The sequence below is a fragment of the Capsicum annuum genome, chromosome 3, assembly GCF_002878395.1.
Source record: "Capsicum annuum cultivar UCD-10X-F1 chromosome 3, UCD10Xv1.1, whole genome shotgun sequence".
In the NCBI taxonomy this organism is placed as follows: domain Eukaryota; kingdom Viridiplantae; phylum Streptophyta; class Magnoliopsida; order Solanales; family Solanaceae; genus Capsicum; species Capsicum annuum.
Genome location: NC_061113.1, coordinates 63,604,166 through 63,624,931, shown reverse-complemented (window position 1 = coordinate 63,624,931; position 20,766 = coordinate 63,604,166). Strand labels below are relative to the sequence as shown.

General features: G+C 32.8%; 1 protein-coding gene across 1 annotated transcript; it reads left to right on the top strand.

Moving 5' to 3' along the window:
- Window positions 1-13,242: 13,242 nt before the first annotated feature.
- On the top strand, window positions 13,243-19,848 carry LOC107863787 (PAP-specific phosphatase HAL2-like). Its single transcript, XM_016709922.2, has 4 exons — window positions 13,243-13,718; window positions 17,281-17,965; window positions 18,507-18,869; window positions 19,333-19,848. Exons 1-3 carry the CDS (start codon window positions 13,559-13,561, stop codon window positions 18,808-18,810), a joined length of 1,149 nt encoding a protein of 382 aa, XP_016565408.1. The 5' UTR covers window positions 13,243-13,558; the 3' UTR covers window positions 18,811-18,869; window positions 19,333-19,848.
- Window positions 19,849-20,766: the final 918 nt, after the last annotated feature.

Genomic DNA, 20,766 nt, shown 5'->3' with positions numbered 1-20,766 from the left:
AGGTATCGAGATCATCCCATGCTAGGCTTATGCCCCTGAGCTACCACTTGTTTTACAGGTTTGTGTTACTTAGTTTATTTAGCCTTTGAGATTATTACTTTGGTGGTCATAACATTATGGTACCTTGAACCAATAATCTGCTAATAAGAGACATATAAATGGACACTTAATGCAATAACAATGAGGTAGGGAGATGTTGGCACACAAATGAAGTGTTTAGGAGTTGAAAATAACACATGGGTCTTATTTGAACAAGCGGAGAACTCCTGAAATTTTCTAGTGAAGATAGACGTGCAGGTTTAATAATAAGCATGTATTGAGGTGTTTTAACATGTTAGAGAGTGGGAACATGGTAATTGTCTTAATGGGATATAATATGCTGCTATTATGTGTCACTTGTTACAGGATAACCTTGGAAATTTACTTGATGGAACAAATGTCTGATTTCGTGCCAAAGAGTGCAAAATAGAGTATGCCTTACATACCTGGTTATATAACTCTGAAACTAACTCGACGACTTCATGAATTTTAGATTACTTATCTACAATAGAATATATGGTAAACTAGTATTAGAACCCAACTAACATATTTAGGCTACTTAACTTCACCCAAAATAGTAACCGGACAGTAAGCCATTAATATATCAATCAAGGGTGTTATTTTAACCTTTTTCTCCTCAAATTACTCCCACATACCATACAGGTTCTTATAAGATTAACCGAAACCACCTCGGCTTCATTACACATTCCAAACAATACTCAAAATAGATTGGGAAGTAAACAAATGCAATAATTAGTTGGGTAGTGTACCGCCACACATTTCTTCTATATTTCATTACAAACTAATCATACCTTTCTCCAACATCAACCTAGCAGCCCATAACCTATACATATAAAGCAGTCCATAAAACAGCCTCAAATCCCTTTTATTGTAGCAATTAATTATTGAACTCATCATCTCTTGAGTTCTCAATAACAACACATCCATAATTCTCTTTCAAATTCACATACAAGGAGAACAAAATGGAGCAGTCACCTTACCTCAATTCTACAACTTATTCTTTTAATTCAAACTCCTCAAAACTTCAACTTTCACTTTCCTTCACACTTTAAACCAAAGAAGAAAAGAGATCTCTTAATAACAAAGAAAAAGTAAGAAAGTAGCCTGTTCCATATTCTACCATGTATTTATAATTAGGCACCTATAGCATATTTTCCTAATCTTCCATGAGATAATTAAACTAAACCATATGTGTTTTCACTTACCTTAGGCTACAAAGGTGAGGGTTTCTTCAAGAACCGTAGAAGGAATTTTAGGGCTACTCCTTGTTGTTTTAGAGAGAGTACAGAGATTTTGTGAAATATACTCTTTTTTGTGACGTAGAAATGAAGTAAAATGACCAGCAACTTGGCCTTATAAAGGCCCTATTTTGTCCACCTCCTTGGCTGCATTTTGGACCTTAAAATTGGTCAAATTGGTCCAAGTAGGTGATGCACCTACTTAAGGGTTCAAGATGCTCAAATTTTAAAAGTAAGTGATGCACCTACTTACTTAAATTCTTATTTTGGGATCAATTAACTTGGGCCTTTTTGGAAGATTTGTGTGTTGGGCCATTTATCTATTTTCTTCCTCTTTTATTCAATTTAGGCCTAAATGAGTACATTAGTATAGGCCAAATCTTTTCCATAGCCATGGGTCCATTAATTTGGTCCAAATAGCTTAAGTAGGTGACTCACCTACTAGCTTAATTAAGTCAAGCAAGAACCTCAATATTTTATTCCATTTTCAGCTCCTAATCCCTTTAATCTAACCTTCAACTTATACACACTTGGTCACTTTAAACTTTAGATTCAAATACTAGCTTATGATCCCAAGTTTAAATAGTCGTATCGACGTTAACTTGGTCGCATAACATTAAACTGTACGAGAAACATCTATAAATCTATCTATACCATTAATACTTACATAACAAATATCATCTGTTACCTATACCATAAGGCTATACTATGTTCCATATAATTAGAACAAGTACAAGCAAAATACAAGATGTTACATTTCCGTCCAAGACTTTAAGAATATGAAAATTATATGTAAATGGTATGTGGATAAGGTAAGTTTACTTTTCCTAACCTAGCCTTCTAATCTACTCAATGAAGAAGAATCGACGGAACAGATATGTCATCTGTTGCAATAGATGGGTATTCTGTTGCAACTAGTGGTTCTTCTGTTGCAACAAATTACCCATCTGTTGCATAAGTTATTTTAGTTGGGTAATCTGTGAATAGATTTAGAGAACCCTCTACAATAGATGGACCATTTTTTGCACTTTCCACTATGTTTTTCTTTTTTACAATTACTAACCTATTTAAAAATTATCTTCTTATATCACAGTATGTTGATGAAATTCTCTGCCTTATGAGGGGCAAACAATTAGCGTAGCCGGATGCTTATGATGTTGCCAATAGGATAATGGACCTCAACTTCTACAACAATTTCAAGGATAGGTACAATGAGTTCATTAAGTTAGTGTCAACTCCCGATGGCCCGGGATTTGATTCATTAGTTTTTGGGTTCCAATGGGACGAAGATATGATTAATTATGTTAGAGGGAAGAGGCCATTTCCACATGGCAAGAGCTAGACCAAAGCAAAGAGAATTCTTACAGTCATGAACGTGGATGTCAAATATTTCCTGGCTATTGAGATACCACTCGAGGATGGAAAGATTAAGGTTTATGACTGCAACTTACCTATCTTCGACGAGGTCTTTTTTTTACCCACATGCAAACACTGTTGGAGTTGTTCACCAACTTGTTGAGGCAGAGTAAATTGATGGATCATTTGCCAATTGAAGTGTTAATGAAGGAAATATGGGATTTTAAATATCAAAATAAGGACATGGACCTTCCAAAAAATAAAACCACTGGCACTTGTGGGTCGTACACAGTTGCACACATCGAATAATTTCTGACCAGCACAGAAATGGCCGATCCAACAACCTTTTAATGTGACAACGCTATCGCAAACATGCAAGAGGTCTAGTCTTATGAGGTAGTAACTGGACTCTTGGAGCCTGTGTATAAAGACGAAGATGTAGAAACACAAACACCATAACAATTTTTTATTTCAAGTCAATTTACTTTAGATGTAGTGGCAATTGTTTCTGTCGGATAAATGTTGAATTTTTTTATAATGCAACAGATTGTTTATCCGTTGTAATAGATAGTCTTTTTGTTTTGATAGATTGATTATCTGTTGCATTAGATTGGTCATCTGTTGCATTATACAGATGTCTCTAAGTCTATTTGTCGCTACAGATATACAATATGTTGCAACATATACTCTATCTATTTCAACTGAAAGGTAATCTATTAGAACAAATCAAAATAGTAGGAAAAACTGTTTGATAATTTTCAACAGATGACATTTATGTTGCAACATATGGCTAAATTTGTTTGATAATTTCCAATAGATATTTCATCTGTTGCAACATATGTATTATCTATTGCGATATTTGAATCTAGTATTATATTTCAATTAATAAGTTCAAATCTAAGGATTAAATTAAATTCATAGACAATATAAAATAAATTGAAGCCTTCAGAAATTGCATGAAATAACTCAACAAATAAATGAAATGTAAAAAAAATTATTATGTGTACAGATGATCTACTCAACAAATAAATCAACAATTTAACCTCTGGTGTGAACAATTCCTAAGGAGTGGTTATTACTTTGACAGACTCAAGCTATAAAGATTTACTCAATATGGACAAGTTGTTCTTTGTCAGGTTCTATGAAATTCAGTTTTGGTCGTCGTGGATCTTTAATGTTGCTTGCGTACGGTTTCTGAGATTTCACTTCTCCATATTTTCATAAAAGAGTAGAATATATTTTACGGAGTAATTCGCCATCAAGTTCATCATTTGGTACTTGTAATTGATTGCTCAAATATAAAGCGTAAGCGGAAATAAAAAGATCATAATCCCTGCGTAATCAGATAATCTATACCTTGCAATTAATGTAAGCATTATGAAATTTATTAAATGAAACTAAATCATGATACTTACATGCTACCAATGGGTTGTTGAACAATTTCTTCAACATATTCTACATCAAATGGATTACTCATTTTATCCCGGTATGCTTCAATCGTCGACTAATCAATATGATCCTTTTGGTTCAAAAAGCCACTTATATCAAGATAAGTAGGCAATATTTTGGACAGCTTTTGTATCACAGACGATGACTCAAAACATCTCCTTCCCGACATCAAGTCATAAACTCAGTTGTGCCTCTCTTTTAGAATGATGAAAACCAACACCCAATAGAATTCATCACCACAATTGATTGGGTTGTACACTTAGTCGACCAAATGCCAAGGTAAGGCAGTTGGAATGCTAAAACCTTTGATGATGTTGATCAAGCATTCCTCATTTCGAAAAAAATTTGGTTGTTGTTAATAATAACTATCGTAGGCATTATTGATGTAAACTTTGTACAAACAATTGTCTTTCGTGTATCTGTGTTGTTCTTATGTTTGCAACTTGGCCTTCTTTTAGAGGTAGTAAAAATGACATCGATATGTTGTACATATTATCAAAAACTTCAGATTGCGTGATAATAAAATTAATACACAGATGCAATTAAATAAAGTATTAAAGTAGTAAGGCATTTAAATCTCATCAATTCAGCAAATTTAGGGCTGTGACATCAAATAGAACCAATCCTTCATTCGTAGATGTGCAACAATAAAGTCGAACAAATCAAAACCAAGACCCGATTCGTTCACTTTATAGTGTTTGTCATTTTGTTTTCTACATGATTTATATATGTTAATGTCATGTTTTTACAACAGAATTGTATAAATCAATATCTTTAAAGATGATTTATGTACCTGCTGGCATGATGCTTTAACAACCCATCGGCAGTCCATTCTGAATAGTCGTTGATCAACTTTGTTAGTTTTGTTGGAGCCTCGTCAGAGATGTTGAACCTTTCCGATGGGTAATTCTTTCATTCTCCCGAACTGATAGGCTCTACTTTTTCTTCTTCTTTGGAAGCATTTGATGGATTATCAACTGTGATATTATGTTGTTCAGCAGTAGCTTCTACTGTGACATCCACCTGAAAAGCCAGAATTATCAATGGTAATCACAGAGATATAATAGATTATCTATCTGTTGCAATAATGGATCATCTGTTGGGATAAATTCAAATGGGAGAAATAGTTGTATGATAATTTCCAACAAATTTTATTGTAACATATGACTCATCTATTGGTATAAATTAAAATAGTACAAAGACCTATTTGATTTGCTGAAATAGACGGATATATGTTGTAATAGATAACTCATCTGATGCAACAGGTAAGACAACTGTTGCAACAGATAACACATTTAATGCAATAAGTTATACAACTGTTGCAATAGATGTATATATTTGTTTGATAATTTTCTGCAGATGTATCTTCTGTTGAAATAGATATGTGTCTATTTGTTTGTTGGAACAGATGATAGATATTCACCTTCTTCAACTCATGTTTCTCTCCTGTGGCCCTTGTACATTGATCAAAGGTGCAAGACAAAGACAGAGGATTTGAAATTTCGCTTTTATCGATGCTTGATGATTCCTTGGAAATTTCTTTCCTTCTCCTCTTAGCCACCTTAATCTCTAGTGGAGTGTATGGATATGAAATCCTCTTTGATGGAATGACACCCCTCTTAGATGTTAATTCATTTACATAAGCAGTTCCTGCATTAATAGCATTAATCACACCATCATGTTTCGCCTTACAGTCTTGACATTTGCATGTAAAACATTCACTAGAAGGGAAAAATCTGTATAACCAGTATGATCCTAATCATAATGGTTTGTTGTTTCAAAAATTGTAAGAGGAGCATTATTAGCCACAACAGAAGCACCACAACCACTACCATCATCAACAACAACAAGTCCACCCTCTAAAATTATTTTTTTGTGATGGTTGTTGCTCCAAACAATTTTTTTTTATTCTATCAATAACCTTAGGGATTGATAAGGTTTGCACAGACCGTAACGTAAAAAAATGGCATCTTCAACTCTCGATTGATCGGAACAAACGACGAATGGACAATCTAACATAAATCTTTACATATATTAGAATGATGATGAAATCATTTTAAAAATCATTAATTAAAACAAAAACTTAATTAGAAATAGACTTATTGCTTCCTTCGGGGAGTTAAAGAGATCAAAAAAATTTATATTTTTATCAGTTTTGACCGACAACCATCTCAGAATTCTTGGACAGGAAACTTCTTCCTGATAGTTCACTTTTTGTCTCAAATAAAGAATAACTTCAAATGCCTAAGCCTATAAAATAACGTCAATAAATCAAAAGTATTAATAAAAAAAATTATATCATAATAAAAGAAATATTTACCATGAAAGCCCATGATAAGCCATATAAGTTGACTGTCTTTGGTGTTAACGGAGACAACAAATATTTTACAGTTATTTTGAAGCTTTTATAACCCCCAGTATAGCTGTTAAATGCCCCAAGATCCTCGAAGAGCTTTATTAAATCAAGTGGTATGTTGTTGTTAACGTCTCTCGCCTAAAGAATATTATGTACAAATCAAACAAAGCACAATGATCGCTTATGCTTCTTTGAAAGTCTTTTACCTTTCAACGCTTCTATCAAAAAAAATTTTAAGCTTAGACCAACAAGGGACACCAAGTCATCACAATCACTCGACTTTTCTTTTCCTTTTTTGAGTGTGTGGGATGCTTTTTGGGGTTAGAATAGGTATAACTTAATAAGGGAAGGGAGGATAACATTTTAGTCCAGTAATTATGGCAAACTCCTTCCAACCAAAACAAACAGGCATGCCATGGTAATTTATCCACACTTCATCCATCTTATATTTGTTTTCGTACATAAACTTATGCTTGAAAAGATCATATGCCATTTTCATTTGAAAACGAGCATTTTTGTCCTCCGGCAAATCAAGCTATTGCCCAAAGCAGCTGTCCCTGAAATAAATATCCAGTTTTTGTTCTCAAAGTATTTTTTTGAAGGCATCGAAAGATTTTTCCATGGATGACTTAACCACAAAATCACCATTTAAATTTATGTACCATCGCACTGCATTCTCATAGGGTTACTATCAATGCTGAAGGTTTTGACCAACTCTACAGTGGAAGGGATATTAGCATTTGGATCATCTCTTTTGAAATATTCTTCCTTCCCATGTTCATTATCTTTTGCTCCTGATTGAGATAATGTTTGTAAAGCAAGACCACAGAGTGGTGGATGTAGCCTAGCTGTTTCATGTGTTCCTTTACTTGGACTTGATTCAATTTTTTTTCTGTTGAGAATCATATTATCTAAAATTAACAGGAACATAAAATAGATTATAATTGATTAATGCATCGTTAAAAAAAGATAACAATAAATCTAACATGTACAATAGTAAAAACAGTTCCAATAGATCACACATCTGTTGCACCAGGTAGGTTATTTATTGCAACATATAACCAACCTGTTGCAACGGATAATTAATCTATTGGAAATAATAAAAATAGATCACTCATCTATTTAAAAAGATCACTCATCTATTGCAAAATGAGTTATCTGTTGGAACTGTTATCAACTGTCAATATTGTTTAAATTTCTTCCAACAGAAGAGTCATCTGTCGCAATAAATGAATGATCTATTAGATTGTTTATTTGTTGCATCAAATTTTTATCTGTTGCATCAGATGTCCATCTGTTGCATCAGATGGTTCATCTGTTGCAGAAAAAATAGTAACGGGATTTTGTTCAATAGAGCAACATCAACAGTGACCAAAAATCACCAACGTTGTTGTTTTGCGTTTGTACTAACACAAACAACAAAAATTAAACTTTAAAAAATTCAACAGACACCAACAAATTGAATTAATAATTCGACAACAAGAACTACAATAACAACAAAAAATTATATTTCATTCCAGAAAGAGTAGAGAAGAAATGCCAGAAATTAGGGTTTTCTTCAGACCATATTTCAAATTTAAGCAATAAATATTTAAATTGTTAACCAATACTAGAAGAGAAGTTGGCTCAAGTTTCTATTTTTCTTCATAACTAAAAAAATATAATTTTTTACCTGTGAAAGAAGAAATGAGATGACAAAGAACTCAAAGTTGTTGTCACTGGAGAACACTGTTGTCACGCCGATTGACAGTTGAAAGTCGAAAAGGAACTCTCCCAACTCTTTGTCGTCGGAGGTTGAAGTCGCAGGAGATTGAACGAAGAAATTTTGTAGAACTGTTGGTTGGGAGAGAGTTGAGAGAAACTGTCGAGAGAGATGGTTCATTTGGAAAGGAGAGAGGTATGGGTTGATTTATATTTTTGAAAAGATTATAAAGTTTTGAAAATATTAATCAAGTCCACAATTAACTTAATCAAGTTTCCTAATTATGTTTGACCCTTTAAGTTGTTCAGTATCACCAATCCTTCAATCAAGACTTAAATAACATCTTTCCTTTAATTTTCTCTGGCTAAAACAGATGGAAGTCTCCAAGGATGGGAAGCAATATTAAAAGAAAAACCTAATAAATACAACAATAAAAAAGATGAAAAAAATTGTGTACCAAAGTGGTAAGTATAAAGAGAAAGGTAATATGAATAGTATAGACGCAGAAACTCTAACAGTAATTTATGGTCTAAATAGTTTCAAACTCTACATATTAAACAAACTAGAGGTATTAGTAAGAACAGACTATGAAGGGATAGTAAAATTCTATCACAAGAAAAAATGAAAAAAACAGTAGTAGAAGGAGGTGGTTAAATTTTTTAGATGTCACTTCAATCTATAATATTGTGCTAAAACATATTAAAGAAAAAGATAATAAACTGGCAGGTCAACTTAGAAGACTTATGATAAGAAACAACTAACGGCTTTTTGTTTCAATATGTATACAGGAAAAGGAAAAGGCAAGGTCAGGGCCTCATCCTCCCAAGACTATTTAAATACTTTGATGAGTAATACTCATTTCAGACCACATATATTGTTAGAACATCCAAAGCTGGAGAGGATGGTCTTCGGACCGCCTAACCTGATAACCTGACTTTCAGATTGAAACCATTCGTGAGAGTAAACAAGCAGCAAATATGCCTGATAGACAATCTATGGATAGCTTATAATACTATTTTACAGAAAAGAATACCACTAATAGATTTAGATTTTATGGTGTCGTCAGAGGACAGGCGCAAGGAGTATTCTAGGCGTGGACAGAAATAATAGACTCTATTAAAGGTCAAACAACACCTCTTTTTAAAGGTTTCAACGACCTCACTGAAGCGTTAGATTATGCTCGAGGAAATTTGGGACCAAACTATTATATTACTCTAGCATTAAGACTAAATATGAAAGAAGTTCCTCAATACATTATCAAGAAAGACACAAATAAAATCATAGTTTGGGGTTGTTCTGCAATGACGAAAGCTTTTAAAAGATTAAACCACGCAAATGAACTTTGAGACAAGACAGTGAGAACCTTGTAAATGTGAAAAGACAAATGACAGAACACATAAGTATATTGCAAGATCGTATTAAAATTCTTCATTATGGTTATCTTAGCGGACTCAATAGACCCATAGAACTCAACAAGTGGTTCCAATGAGTTTTCTATCTCCTTTAAAAATGGATGAGATAGGTGTGTGTTCCTCAATGAATGCAGAAAAAACTATTATATCGAGTAAGGATACAACTAGTCCAGTGCAAATGGTAACTGGTAAAGATAAATCAAACCCGTTGATGGCTGACACTTTGCTAAAAAGTGTAGGGAGAATTCTCCTACCTAGTTTTCAGATTGCTAGTTTTCAGACTCAAGAAGAAGGTAATTCTACAAAAGAAAAAATTAAGAAAGGTTTTTATCTACGAACAAATAAAAATAATAGAAAGAATATAGAGCAAATAGTAGCAGACACAATCAATAAAGTATTAGAAGAAAAAATCAAAGAAATAGTCATGGAAAATCCAGAGCTTGAGTTAAGACCCAGAATTTCCTTGATATCAAGAGAAGGCACAAGATCTGGAACAAGACTAGGACTTTCAAGCGGAGAAAGTAAAGATTATGATCCAGCAATGGATCAGTTCGCTCAAAACCCGAATGAAGACGATGATTCTAGAATGAATTTCTACCTAGAAGCATTACACAATCTAGAGACGTAAGTAATGACGATTTGCACAAAAGACAAAGACATAAGGGATGGCGTAAGAACTAAATAATTAGTGTCAAGTGAAAAATAGGTGGATAGATATGAATTAAAGAAGAAATTTAGTCATGTGATGATGGGGCCCACAAAGTGTACCCAACATGCTAAAAGATTCTTCAACACATTTTAAAGTTCGAATTTAAAATCCACAGATGCCTATAAATATCATAACTTTAAGACTTTACCGGACAAGAGAGAAAGAAAGCGAGAACAAGAGAACAAGAGAGATCTAGTGCAAAGAGTTCTTAATTTCAATTTACAAAGTTTATTCTTCCAAAAAAAAGGTGTGTGTGACCAAAGTGTGTATAGTTTTTCTTCTACAGCAGCTGGAAGTTTTAAGGGGACTTTCGAAAGGGAAACCTTACTTCAAACCAAGACATGTAAGTAGTAGTTATTAAGATCACTGTATGTTTCTTCATAATTTGTAAAGTTATGTTTATCTGAATTTCCATGTTGTATCTGTAAATTAATTATAAATATACCCCTAGTATATGGTTAGTCTCTCAGTGTTTAGCAATAACGATGGATTAATTTATAAATTTCTAGGAAATTAAAAAGTCCGACGAGATTTGAAAGGACTGTTGGGTTGTCCCGGGGTGTGATTAAAGAAGAAAATTATTAAATACCTAAAACTGGAGAGAAAGAGATGAACGTGGTATAGATTAAAAAAAAAGAGTTTATATTTCTATATAATATAAGAGAGGGTTTCGACATGCCTGCTTCAGCAGTCTGTTTGCTCCGTGATTTTACTATATCATCCCTAATTAATTATTAGAAATTATTTATATATTAAACGACATGCCTTCTTCAGCAATCTGCTTACTCCGTGATTTTACTATATCACCCCTAATTAATTATTAGAAATTATTTATATATTAAAAAATTAATAATATTTAATTAAAAAATAAAATAGATATTTACGACATATTTTCTCCAGCTGATTTAATCGTGATTTAACTATACCACCCCTAATTAATTATTATAAGTCATTTATTTATTAAAAACTAATAATATTAAATTCATAATTTCACTATATCACCCATAATTAATTATTATAATTAATTTATGTACTAAAAATTAATAATATTTAATTAAAAAAAGTAAAATAGACATTTATAATATGTCTGCTTCAATAGTAATTTTACTATATCACCCTAATTAATTATTATAAGTTATTTAATATTACAAAAATAATAATATTTTATTAAAAAGGTAAAATTTACATTTATAACATGTCTGCTTCAATTATTTCAACCATAATTTTACTAAATATCACCTCTAATTAATTATTATAAGTCATCTAAGTATTAAAAAAATTAATAATATTTAATAAAAAGGTAAAATATATAAAATGATAATTAATTATTGATGTTTTAAACTAACTTGACATCTTATATGAGGTCCACTTAAATTTTTTTTCACAAGTATTTTGTTTATAGTAATTTTGCTATATCACTTTTAGTTAGTTATTATAAGTCACTTAAGACATGTTTGTTTTGTTGCTTCAATCGTGATTTTACTAAATCACCCCTAATTAATTATTATGACCATCAAAACATTGTGCCGCTTAAATTGGAATAGAAAAAAGTGTTATAAATCATAATAATTAAAAATTTAAATTATTTAAAAAATATAATTGACTATTGATGACATAAAAATTTGGACAAGAAGAGTAACATATATTATTTGAAATTTACATAAAAAGTTATTATAAATTACAATAGTTAACAACTTAAAATATTTAAAAATAATTTAAGATGTTATATATTTTAAAAATATGTAAAAATACTATAAATCACAATAATTAACAACATAAAAATTTAAAAGATATAAAATATTTAATTGGCTCTCAAAATTAAATTAGTGTCACTTAAATTGTAATAGAAGAAAAGTACTAGAAATCACAATAATTTAAAACTTCAGTTATTTTACTAATATAATTGACTATCAATGTCATGAAAGTTTGGACAAGGAGCATAACGTATATTATTTAAAAATTACACAAAAATATTATAAATTACAATAGTTAACAACTTAAAATATCTAAAAACATATTAAATATATGATTGATTATCTAAATTTTATTTGTGTCACATAAATTAAGACAAAAAAATAACATATATTGAGCCCGTACTAAATCTCGGATGAATCTTAGAATATATATGCAATTCACTTTTTAAAAATTTTTGTTTAAGTATATCAAGATTGAAAAGGCAAGTTCCAATGCATCACACCAGCAATGTATAAGAAATAATGTTAAATAATATCAATATTACTAATTCAAGCATTATTAATGCGGACATTACTAATACATTCTATTAAATTATTTTATACGCCCTAACAACGACTCCTATATTTCAATGGAAGGAATATATATAAAAGCATAGTTCAATAAAACATCTACATAAGTATGTTTTATCGTGCTCTCAAAGTCAAATAACTTAAATTAATATGAAAAAAGGTAACATATATTTTTCTTTTTTATATAATTTTTGAAACACTTAAAATTTAAATTTAAAATATTAATTTGATTTAACTTCAAAGAACAATTTGACAAATAAAGAGAATGAGAAAATGAAAGCAAAAATGTTTATATCAACTTAGAAGGAGAGTAAAATGCAATTTTAAAGTATTAATTGCAAGTAACATGTGATATAATATGCATGACTAGATAACCCTTTATCATATGATTAAAGATTTAAAACTTAAAAATGCACCGAATTTTGTCATTTATATAAATAAAATATACATAATTATCTTGTGAGACTTGGTTTCTTAAAAAATACTTATCAAGTAGTTAATATGTTAATTTTATGTATTCATGTTTTATAATTTATAATTCGAATTGATATTAATTTAACTTATATACATAATTAAAATATCTCAATATTGAATCCGTGCTGATATGGGTCATGCTCGTCTTATATATATGATCTAAATGAAATTCACTAGGATATTTGAAAGGCAATTTAAAAAAAAAAGGGGGAATAATAACACGTGTCATAATTTAGAAAATAGTGACATGAGTATAAAAACCTCCCTTTCTAAAAAGGTGTACTACAAGGTGGGGATCATAATGTATTAAGCCGTAAAACGAAGAAGATACGAAGGAGAAGTTTACACTAAACAGACCACTTTTCGTGGAGTACCGTGGCTGAGATTCTCTATACTACTATCACCAAAAACCAAAAGTGTACCACATTTGTGCTCACTTTTTCAGTATTCTTCTTTTTCTCCTTTTCCAACCTTCCACTTAACCAAATCTATAAGTGGGGTTTTTGGGTTGTGAAATTATTGATCCAACAATAATAATATGGATAGCGAGAAATACTGGGAGGAATTGAATGTGGGTGTTAAGGTGGTGTATATGGCTTGTGCTTTATGTCAAAAGGTGCAAAAAGGTTTGCTATCTAACACATTTGATGATGACCAAGTTAAGTCTAAGGATGATGATTCTCTCGTTACTATTGCAGGTACCTTTTCTTTTTCTTGTTTTTGGGTTCTGCTTAATGCTTTTGTTTTTTACAATTTTCTTATATAACGGGAAATTGTATGAGTCTACTTGAGTGTGCAAGTGTTGGAGCCAGGATTTCGTGCAGGTGATACAAAATATGAATGTGTACATAAAGATAATTTTCCTGACCCCACTTTATGGGACTAAACTGGGTATGTTGTTAAATAATTTTAATCATATATAAATAATATAATCTTTACGTGACTCCACTCCTAGACTAAGTGAAAGCTTACGGTAAACGATCCCATTGAGATGATTTATGTGTGCTTACATTGGAGAGTTGTAATGGAGATTTGAACCCCTTTCCCTAAAAGGAAGAAATGGTTTCGTTTTTAACGTGGAGCTCTATGAGGAAGACTCTGGTGATTGGTCCTTGGTTCGTTAAAGGCGAGATGCGTCATTTAACTTGCCAACATTATCATCAGATTCACGTTAGGCCAGCTGGGTGATTCAGCTTGAATCTCATAACCACTCCCATACGAGTTAAGAATGTGGGCCACAATTCAACTTAGATGTGGTTTTGACTGTTTACTGTGGCAGTTTTACGATTTTGCTTCCGGTCTCAAATTGATATTTACTTCTAAATAGTGTTGGCCTATTGTATATATACATCTTGTTTCTTTGAAAGATATAATTACCCACATATGTAAGAATTGAAGTCGGGTGAACACGCTTTATTAAAGTATGCTATGCCACTGTCTGTCAGCATAACTGCTTTCCCTCCCTTTGAAGCAAGTGACGTCGGCTGAATGCCATCCACAACATGATAAGTCGACATGCAATAGGAGTCTGTCAAATGAGTCAACACACTATGCCACTCCAGTAAATCTTGCCCTGTCTTTAGTAATATATTTTTTTGCTCGATTAGATAGTGGGATGAACCTGGAAATGACCAACTGCTACTTGTATAAATAACACATCTTCTACAGCGATCGATATTTTAGCACTATTATCTAGTGGGTAGAACCTGGAAATGACCGACTGATACTTTTATAACTAATGCATTTTCTACAGCAATGGATATAACACAATTACCACATAACCAACTAAACAACATCAATTCAAATATCTTTCAATTATCCTTTATCACTGAGTTGTCAATTTGCGTTATTTGAAACATTCCTTTACAACTTTCTTAGCCTCTACCTTAGACAAATAGTAGTCTAAGTCCACTTCCCAAAGACATAGCTTTTGTTCATGACTTGTTAATCAATATGCCTTATTGAATCCAGAAGAGAAGTAGAATCCTCTTATTTATGTCATTTAATGGTTTGGATACAAATTGAGAATTGTGTGGAAATGAAGGGCAAAACTACTTAATTTGGTCCAATCCTTCAGCCACAACAAGAAGAAAGTAATAAATGATGAAAGAGTGGAATAAACATCAATTTTGGTATACAATTTTATGTAGAGAATGCTCTCATTACTCTTAAGATAATATTAATTTTACATTCCTTGTATAGTTGAAATAAAAGCCCTCGTTACATTGTTTAACCACCAGGGCTACAAATGCTGTTCTTCTGATAAAAGTTAATATCTCTTTATCTGGTAGTGGTGTTCCTAAAATGTCCAAGGAGAAAATTCCTTTTCAGAGGCATACATGCTTTTAAGTTTATGGAAAGTGGAGACCATAGAATTGCTGAAGTTATTTCCTTAGATAACATAAAATATTGCCTATTCGCCCTTCATTTTCACTGTTCATGTGAAAGAAATGGGGTTCACATGACAATTGAAAATTCATGGACGGTGAGATAAATGATGATGTTTCTATTACGACTTAATTCATAATCTCAAATCAGGGGAACTGTTGGTCAGTCTCAACATGCTTGGTTTAGAAGCCTAATAGAAAAAGCAAGTCCAGATTATTCTTTAACATGAGGATATTTCGATTAGCTTATGCACGCTTCGACAATTGCGCTAGGTACTTGCTATCACCCAACACATATATCAAGTAACTCCATCTGCAGCAGATAGGACGAAATCACCTACGTTTATTTTGCCTACTGGGATTTGGACCCTGGTATTCCGTGATTTCATCCTACTTCATTGATCTTTAGCCTTTAGGCCACATCCTTTGAATTCTTACTAGACACAAAAACTTCACTGTGTTGTCTTCTGCTCCTAATACTTTATAACTGATCTTTATGCTTAACAAGCACTTTAAGTTCACTGAGGTTGTGAGACAGTTGTGGTTGTTATGTTAAGAAGCAGCAGCAAAACACTGAGGATCACTTTGATAATCACATCCGCTCGTTTGGAGCTTTTTAATCTTTCTACTCCTGACTTAATAAGGAACCGAAATTGTCAATAGATCGAGGAGACACTCTATGGTTGCATAATTTGGCTCGCTTATTTCTTTTCTCATTTTCCGTGAGTTCTTCACCATATGGTCAGCTTCAAAGACAAAGGTCAAGTAGTAGATTACTTTCAGTCCTTAAGATGAGTCTGAGTTTACTAATATGCAAGAGGACATCCATAAAAATGGTTCGCCTTGCTTGACTTATGTATGATTTTCCATGTAGCGAGTCTGTTGTGTCTTTGGTTTGACCAGTGAAGGGATCAGACAATTAGGCAAAATGTCAGGCAAGAAGGTGTGTTTTAAATCTCTTCACCTTGTTTAGTTAACAGGATTACTCGATATTCAGCTGCTAAATTTTGTATTTGGGATCAATATTCCACATCTTTAACATATTATCATTTGAATCATTGTTGGGAAAGAGTTGGCTGTGGTGACGTAATTATGCTGATTAAATTTCTTATGGTAGTACTTATTGATGAATATCAAATCCTAAATATTCAACGAAGTATTTCATTGTATACTATGATATATTGCAAACGCAACAGTGAACTCGGTTGTTTTTTGTCAATTAAACATGCGGAATATTGAGATGTTAGGGGGAAAGAAATTCTTTTTCCATTGCTGAATACAAGAAGTTCAGATGCTTTAGGTTTATTTTGGATGGTTAATGATATCTGTCATTTTTGACTTCATAAGGGAGTGAAACAGCATATTTTGATTGTTTACTCATATTGTTTAGAATTGTTACTGGATTCTGATAGTTTTCAATAGAAACTGCACTTATAATGGACATGGTTTTGCTTGTAGGAAAGGAGGAAAGCAATATACTATTTAAGAATAGATGTTTTCAGAACTTAAAAACTTGGTGTAATGCAACCGATTTTGCTCTGGATGTTTGATAAATGCCGGATTTTTTGGGTTCCTTTGAGATACAATAGGATTTCTAACCAGCTTTTCCGCTTCTTGTATCTGCACTGTACTATATCTGCACTGTACTATCTTAGTAGTGTGCTTCATTAATACAATTACCTTATAAAAAAGGGGCATGGTTTTTACTGTTTGTTTCTATTCCTTAAATTATTCAGGGTGGAAGAGTTCTGACTGTGTCTAGTGTCTACCTGCAATTTTATATTACTATTTCCAAGTGTGCGTCTTTTAAAGATATTGCATAGATTTCTTCCTATGCCGCTAAGTATTTCCCTCAATTTGTTTGCATGGATAGATTGGAGTGTGCAAGCAACTATAAGTTGGATCCTTTCAAATACTTTTGGTAGCGAAAATGTCTCCATAGTAGCTGAAGAGGACGTTCAAACTCTTTCCAAACCTGAATCAGCTGGTCTATTGGGTAAAGTTGCTAGCACTGTCAATGAATGTTTAGCAGAAGCTTCCAGATATGGTCTAAAAGGTCCAGATAAATCCCTGGGGCCTTCAGAAATACTGGAGGCTATTAGTTGCTGCAATTCAAATGGGGGCCCTCTTGGCAGGCATTGGGTTCTTGACCCGGTTGATGGTACACTGGGGTTTGTGCGTGGAGATCAATATGCTGTAGCTCTAGCCTTTATTGATAATGGGGAGGTTGTAGTTGGAGTGCTAGGATGTCCTAATTATCATATGAAGAGGGACAGGCATAATAAGCAACAGCAAAATCATATTTCATCAGAAGTTTCAGTGCCCTCACCTGATATGTTGGAAGAAGGATGTGTGATGTACACAAGAAAAGGTACTGGTGAAGCTTGGGTCCAGCCATTGGTTTATGGTGATAGGAAATATGAATGGCCAAATTTTGCCAAACAAGTTCATGTTTCTCCAATTGATGATCCAGCGTTGGCAACTTTTTGTGAACCAGTTGAGAGAGCCAATTCAAACCACTCCTATGCAGCTGGACTTGCTTCCTCTGTTGGGCTTAGGTTTGTTGAAAAACTATCTCTAGTTATTTGCTGCTAGTTTACAGTCGGCCTCCAAGAATTCATTTTTTTCTTAAAAAAAAAGCCTAAACAGCAAATTGAACTAGGTATTTCATTAATTGCACCAGGAAGTTCCTCTGCTCTTCTTGAAAATGTAAACTTGTTTCTAACGTTTTTTTAATCAATAACAACAACAACATACCCAGTATATTCCCACCAGGTGGGGTCTGGGGAGGGTAAGTGTACGCAGTCCATACCACTACCTCAGAAATGTCATACTTGTCGGGGGAAAAAAGGAATAAGAAAAGAAAAATGTTCATATGTTATTTGACCTTTGTGAATTGTTATTTTCAAATGTCTCGACTCCAAAATTCTGAAACTATTGGTTATCTATTTATCCTGTTATATTCTTCATCAGACAATTGGATCTCTCCACTGTTCTCTTGTACTTCATGTTGGTGTGTAGCAACTGTCATTATCAAACACATGTGTCTTCTCAGGGATGATAAGTTGTGTTCTCTAACATATTAATCTCCACTTGCAGAAACAAGCCCCTCCGTGTTTATAGCATGGTAAAATATGCCGCCATAGCACAGGGAGATGCTGAAATTTTCATGAAATTTGCGAGAGCTGGGTACAAAGAGAAGATTTGGGACCATGCAGCTGGTGTTCTCATCGTACAAGAGGCTGGCGGTGTGGTTACTGATGCAGGAGGGCGTTCACTTGATTTCTCTAAAGGGATATACTTGGAAAGCCTTGATAGGGGAATAGTTGTTTGCTCTGGAATTAAGCTGCATGAGAAATTAATCGGAGCTGTTTATGCCAGCTGGGAGTCCTCTAGTCTATGAATCTCTCGTTATCTACTAGAAGGACAGTGACGGGTTCCTATCTTATTATGTGCTCACAGGTAAAGTCCTTTTCTATAATTGGGTTTCTCACTCGATTGCTTTTGTTTTCCTCAGTACAACAACTATGCCTCAATCCCAAGCAAGTTGGAGTTGGCCATATGAATCCTCATTGTTATGTCGCTCCATTTTAGTCCATAATTTACTAATTTTACGTAGGATATCAACCTACCACAACCTTCCTTTATAAAGGCTTGTGATTCACAACATGAGCAAGCTCACACAGGCCAGGTTCTTCTCTACATTAAATTTCATATACTAATTATAACCATTCTCATATTTCGGATGCCCAACTCTTGCTTGTGTAGATATATTTTATATTTTCCTGAATGTGGATTCCTGTAAGTGTTTTGTGTTTGCTCACTTGTCTGTTAGTCTTGTTGCAAAGTCTGGTTCTACACCCGCGTCTACAAAGTGGTTTTTGAAAAGGTCGTTTATTAATGGGAAATTTTATTGCGACTGCAGGTGGTAAACATGTGTTCTATTCTCATCCAAATTTAAATAGGTAATCTTCACGCAAACCAACTTTGACAAATGGAGTACATCATTGCAATTACTTCATGAGATGCGTGTTTGCTCTGGGAAGACACAAAATGGCGTACTGGTTTCCAAGAGACAGGCATCTGAGGCCAATATCGCAGAGAATGTTTGCTAAAAAGGCTAGTTGGTTTTCGTCGTAGCACAAAAATCTAACTCTACTAATGCAGAGAAGAGTTTGCTCATCGTTCTGGAAACGTGGAGGGGGAAACTTTCATTGCTTCAAAGACTAAGTTAAAAGTACATGTACATTACTCTTCTATCCCCTTCTTGAAAAATTTATAACAAAGATGCAGAAGAAGACTCTCACTGGATTCTGATACAATTGGTTGACATCTCAGTTTTAACATTGATTAGAATGTCCAGTTACTAGATTTGACTCCTGGGAAATGTTTAATCATAAAATAATCCTTTTATGAGTTCTATTGACACATTTTAATTTTGTTAACCAAACTACCAATTGAGATTTCTAGTATCATTTGAGAAAGCCGTTAGAGCTTACTTAGAAAATTTGATTGTAAAAGTCACAGGCTCCGACACTTTTTTAGTAAAATGAATTGAATAAGTTTAAACAATGACGATGTGTTTTGTTGAAAAAATCAAACTTTTCTAGTAAAATGAATTGAATAAGTTGAAACAATCAGCACTTCTTTAGTTCAAAACTCAAATCCTAGTTGGAGTTTTTTATTGGGGAGGGGGGGGGGGGGGGGGGTTAACATGAAATGATAGGGTAGCTTTTTATTGTTAACTCCATGTTTGGTATCCGTGACAGGGGAATGAATACATAAAAATACTGTAATTTTTTTTATTTTTTTTTTGGTGAAAATTTACTGTAAGTTATCCACCAAGGGAATACAAGTGTTTCATTTTGAATATTATTATTATGGCCAAGGCTGCAACAGGGAGTGAAGAGAAATATAGACGCAAAGTTAATACTCATTTAAAAAAAAATAAAATATTGTGGTATCAAATCAATTTGCCAGCATCTTTGGTAAATTACATGAATGATCTTTATAATGGGTGACTTATTTTTTTATCCTTCATAAGAATGACCTTATAAAACTAATCTTTTTTTTTTATATATAGCACAATTATCTATTTATCCCTAATTATCTTAAATATATCTAAACAATTCCATAATAATTTATCTTTCAATTTTTATTTTTTCTCTTTTTTATTTTACTTAATTTTTTATCTTTTCTTTTCTCTCTCTCCCTCTCCCTCTCTCTCTCTCTCTCTTTTTTTTTTCTCAATTCTTACCTTTTTTTTTCCACTTTCTCCTCTCAACTTCTATTTAAAAAAAAAAAATCTCTTTTTTTTAATTCTACTTTGATTTTTATTTTTAATTTTTTTTAATTTTTT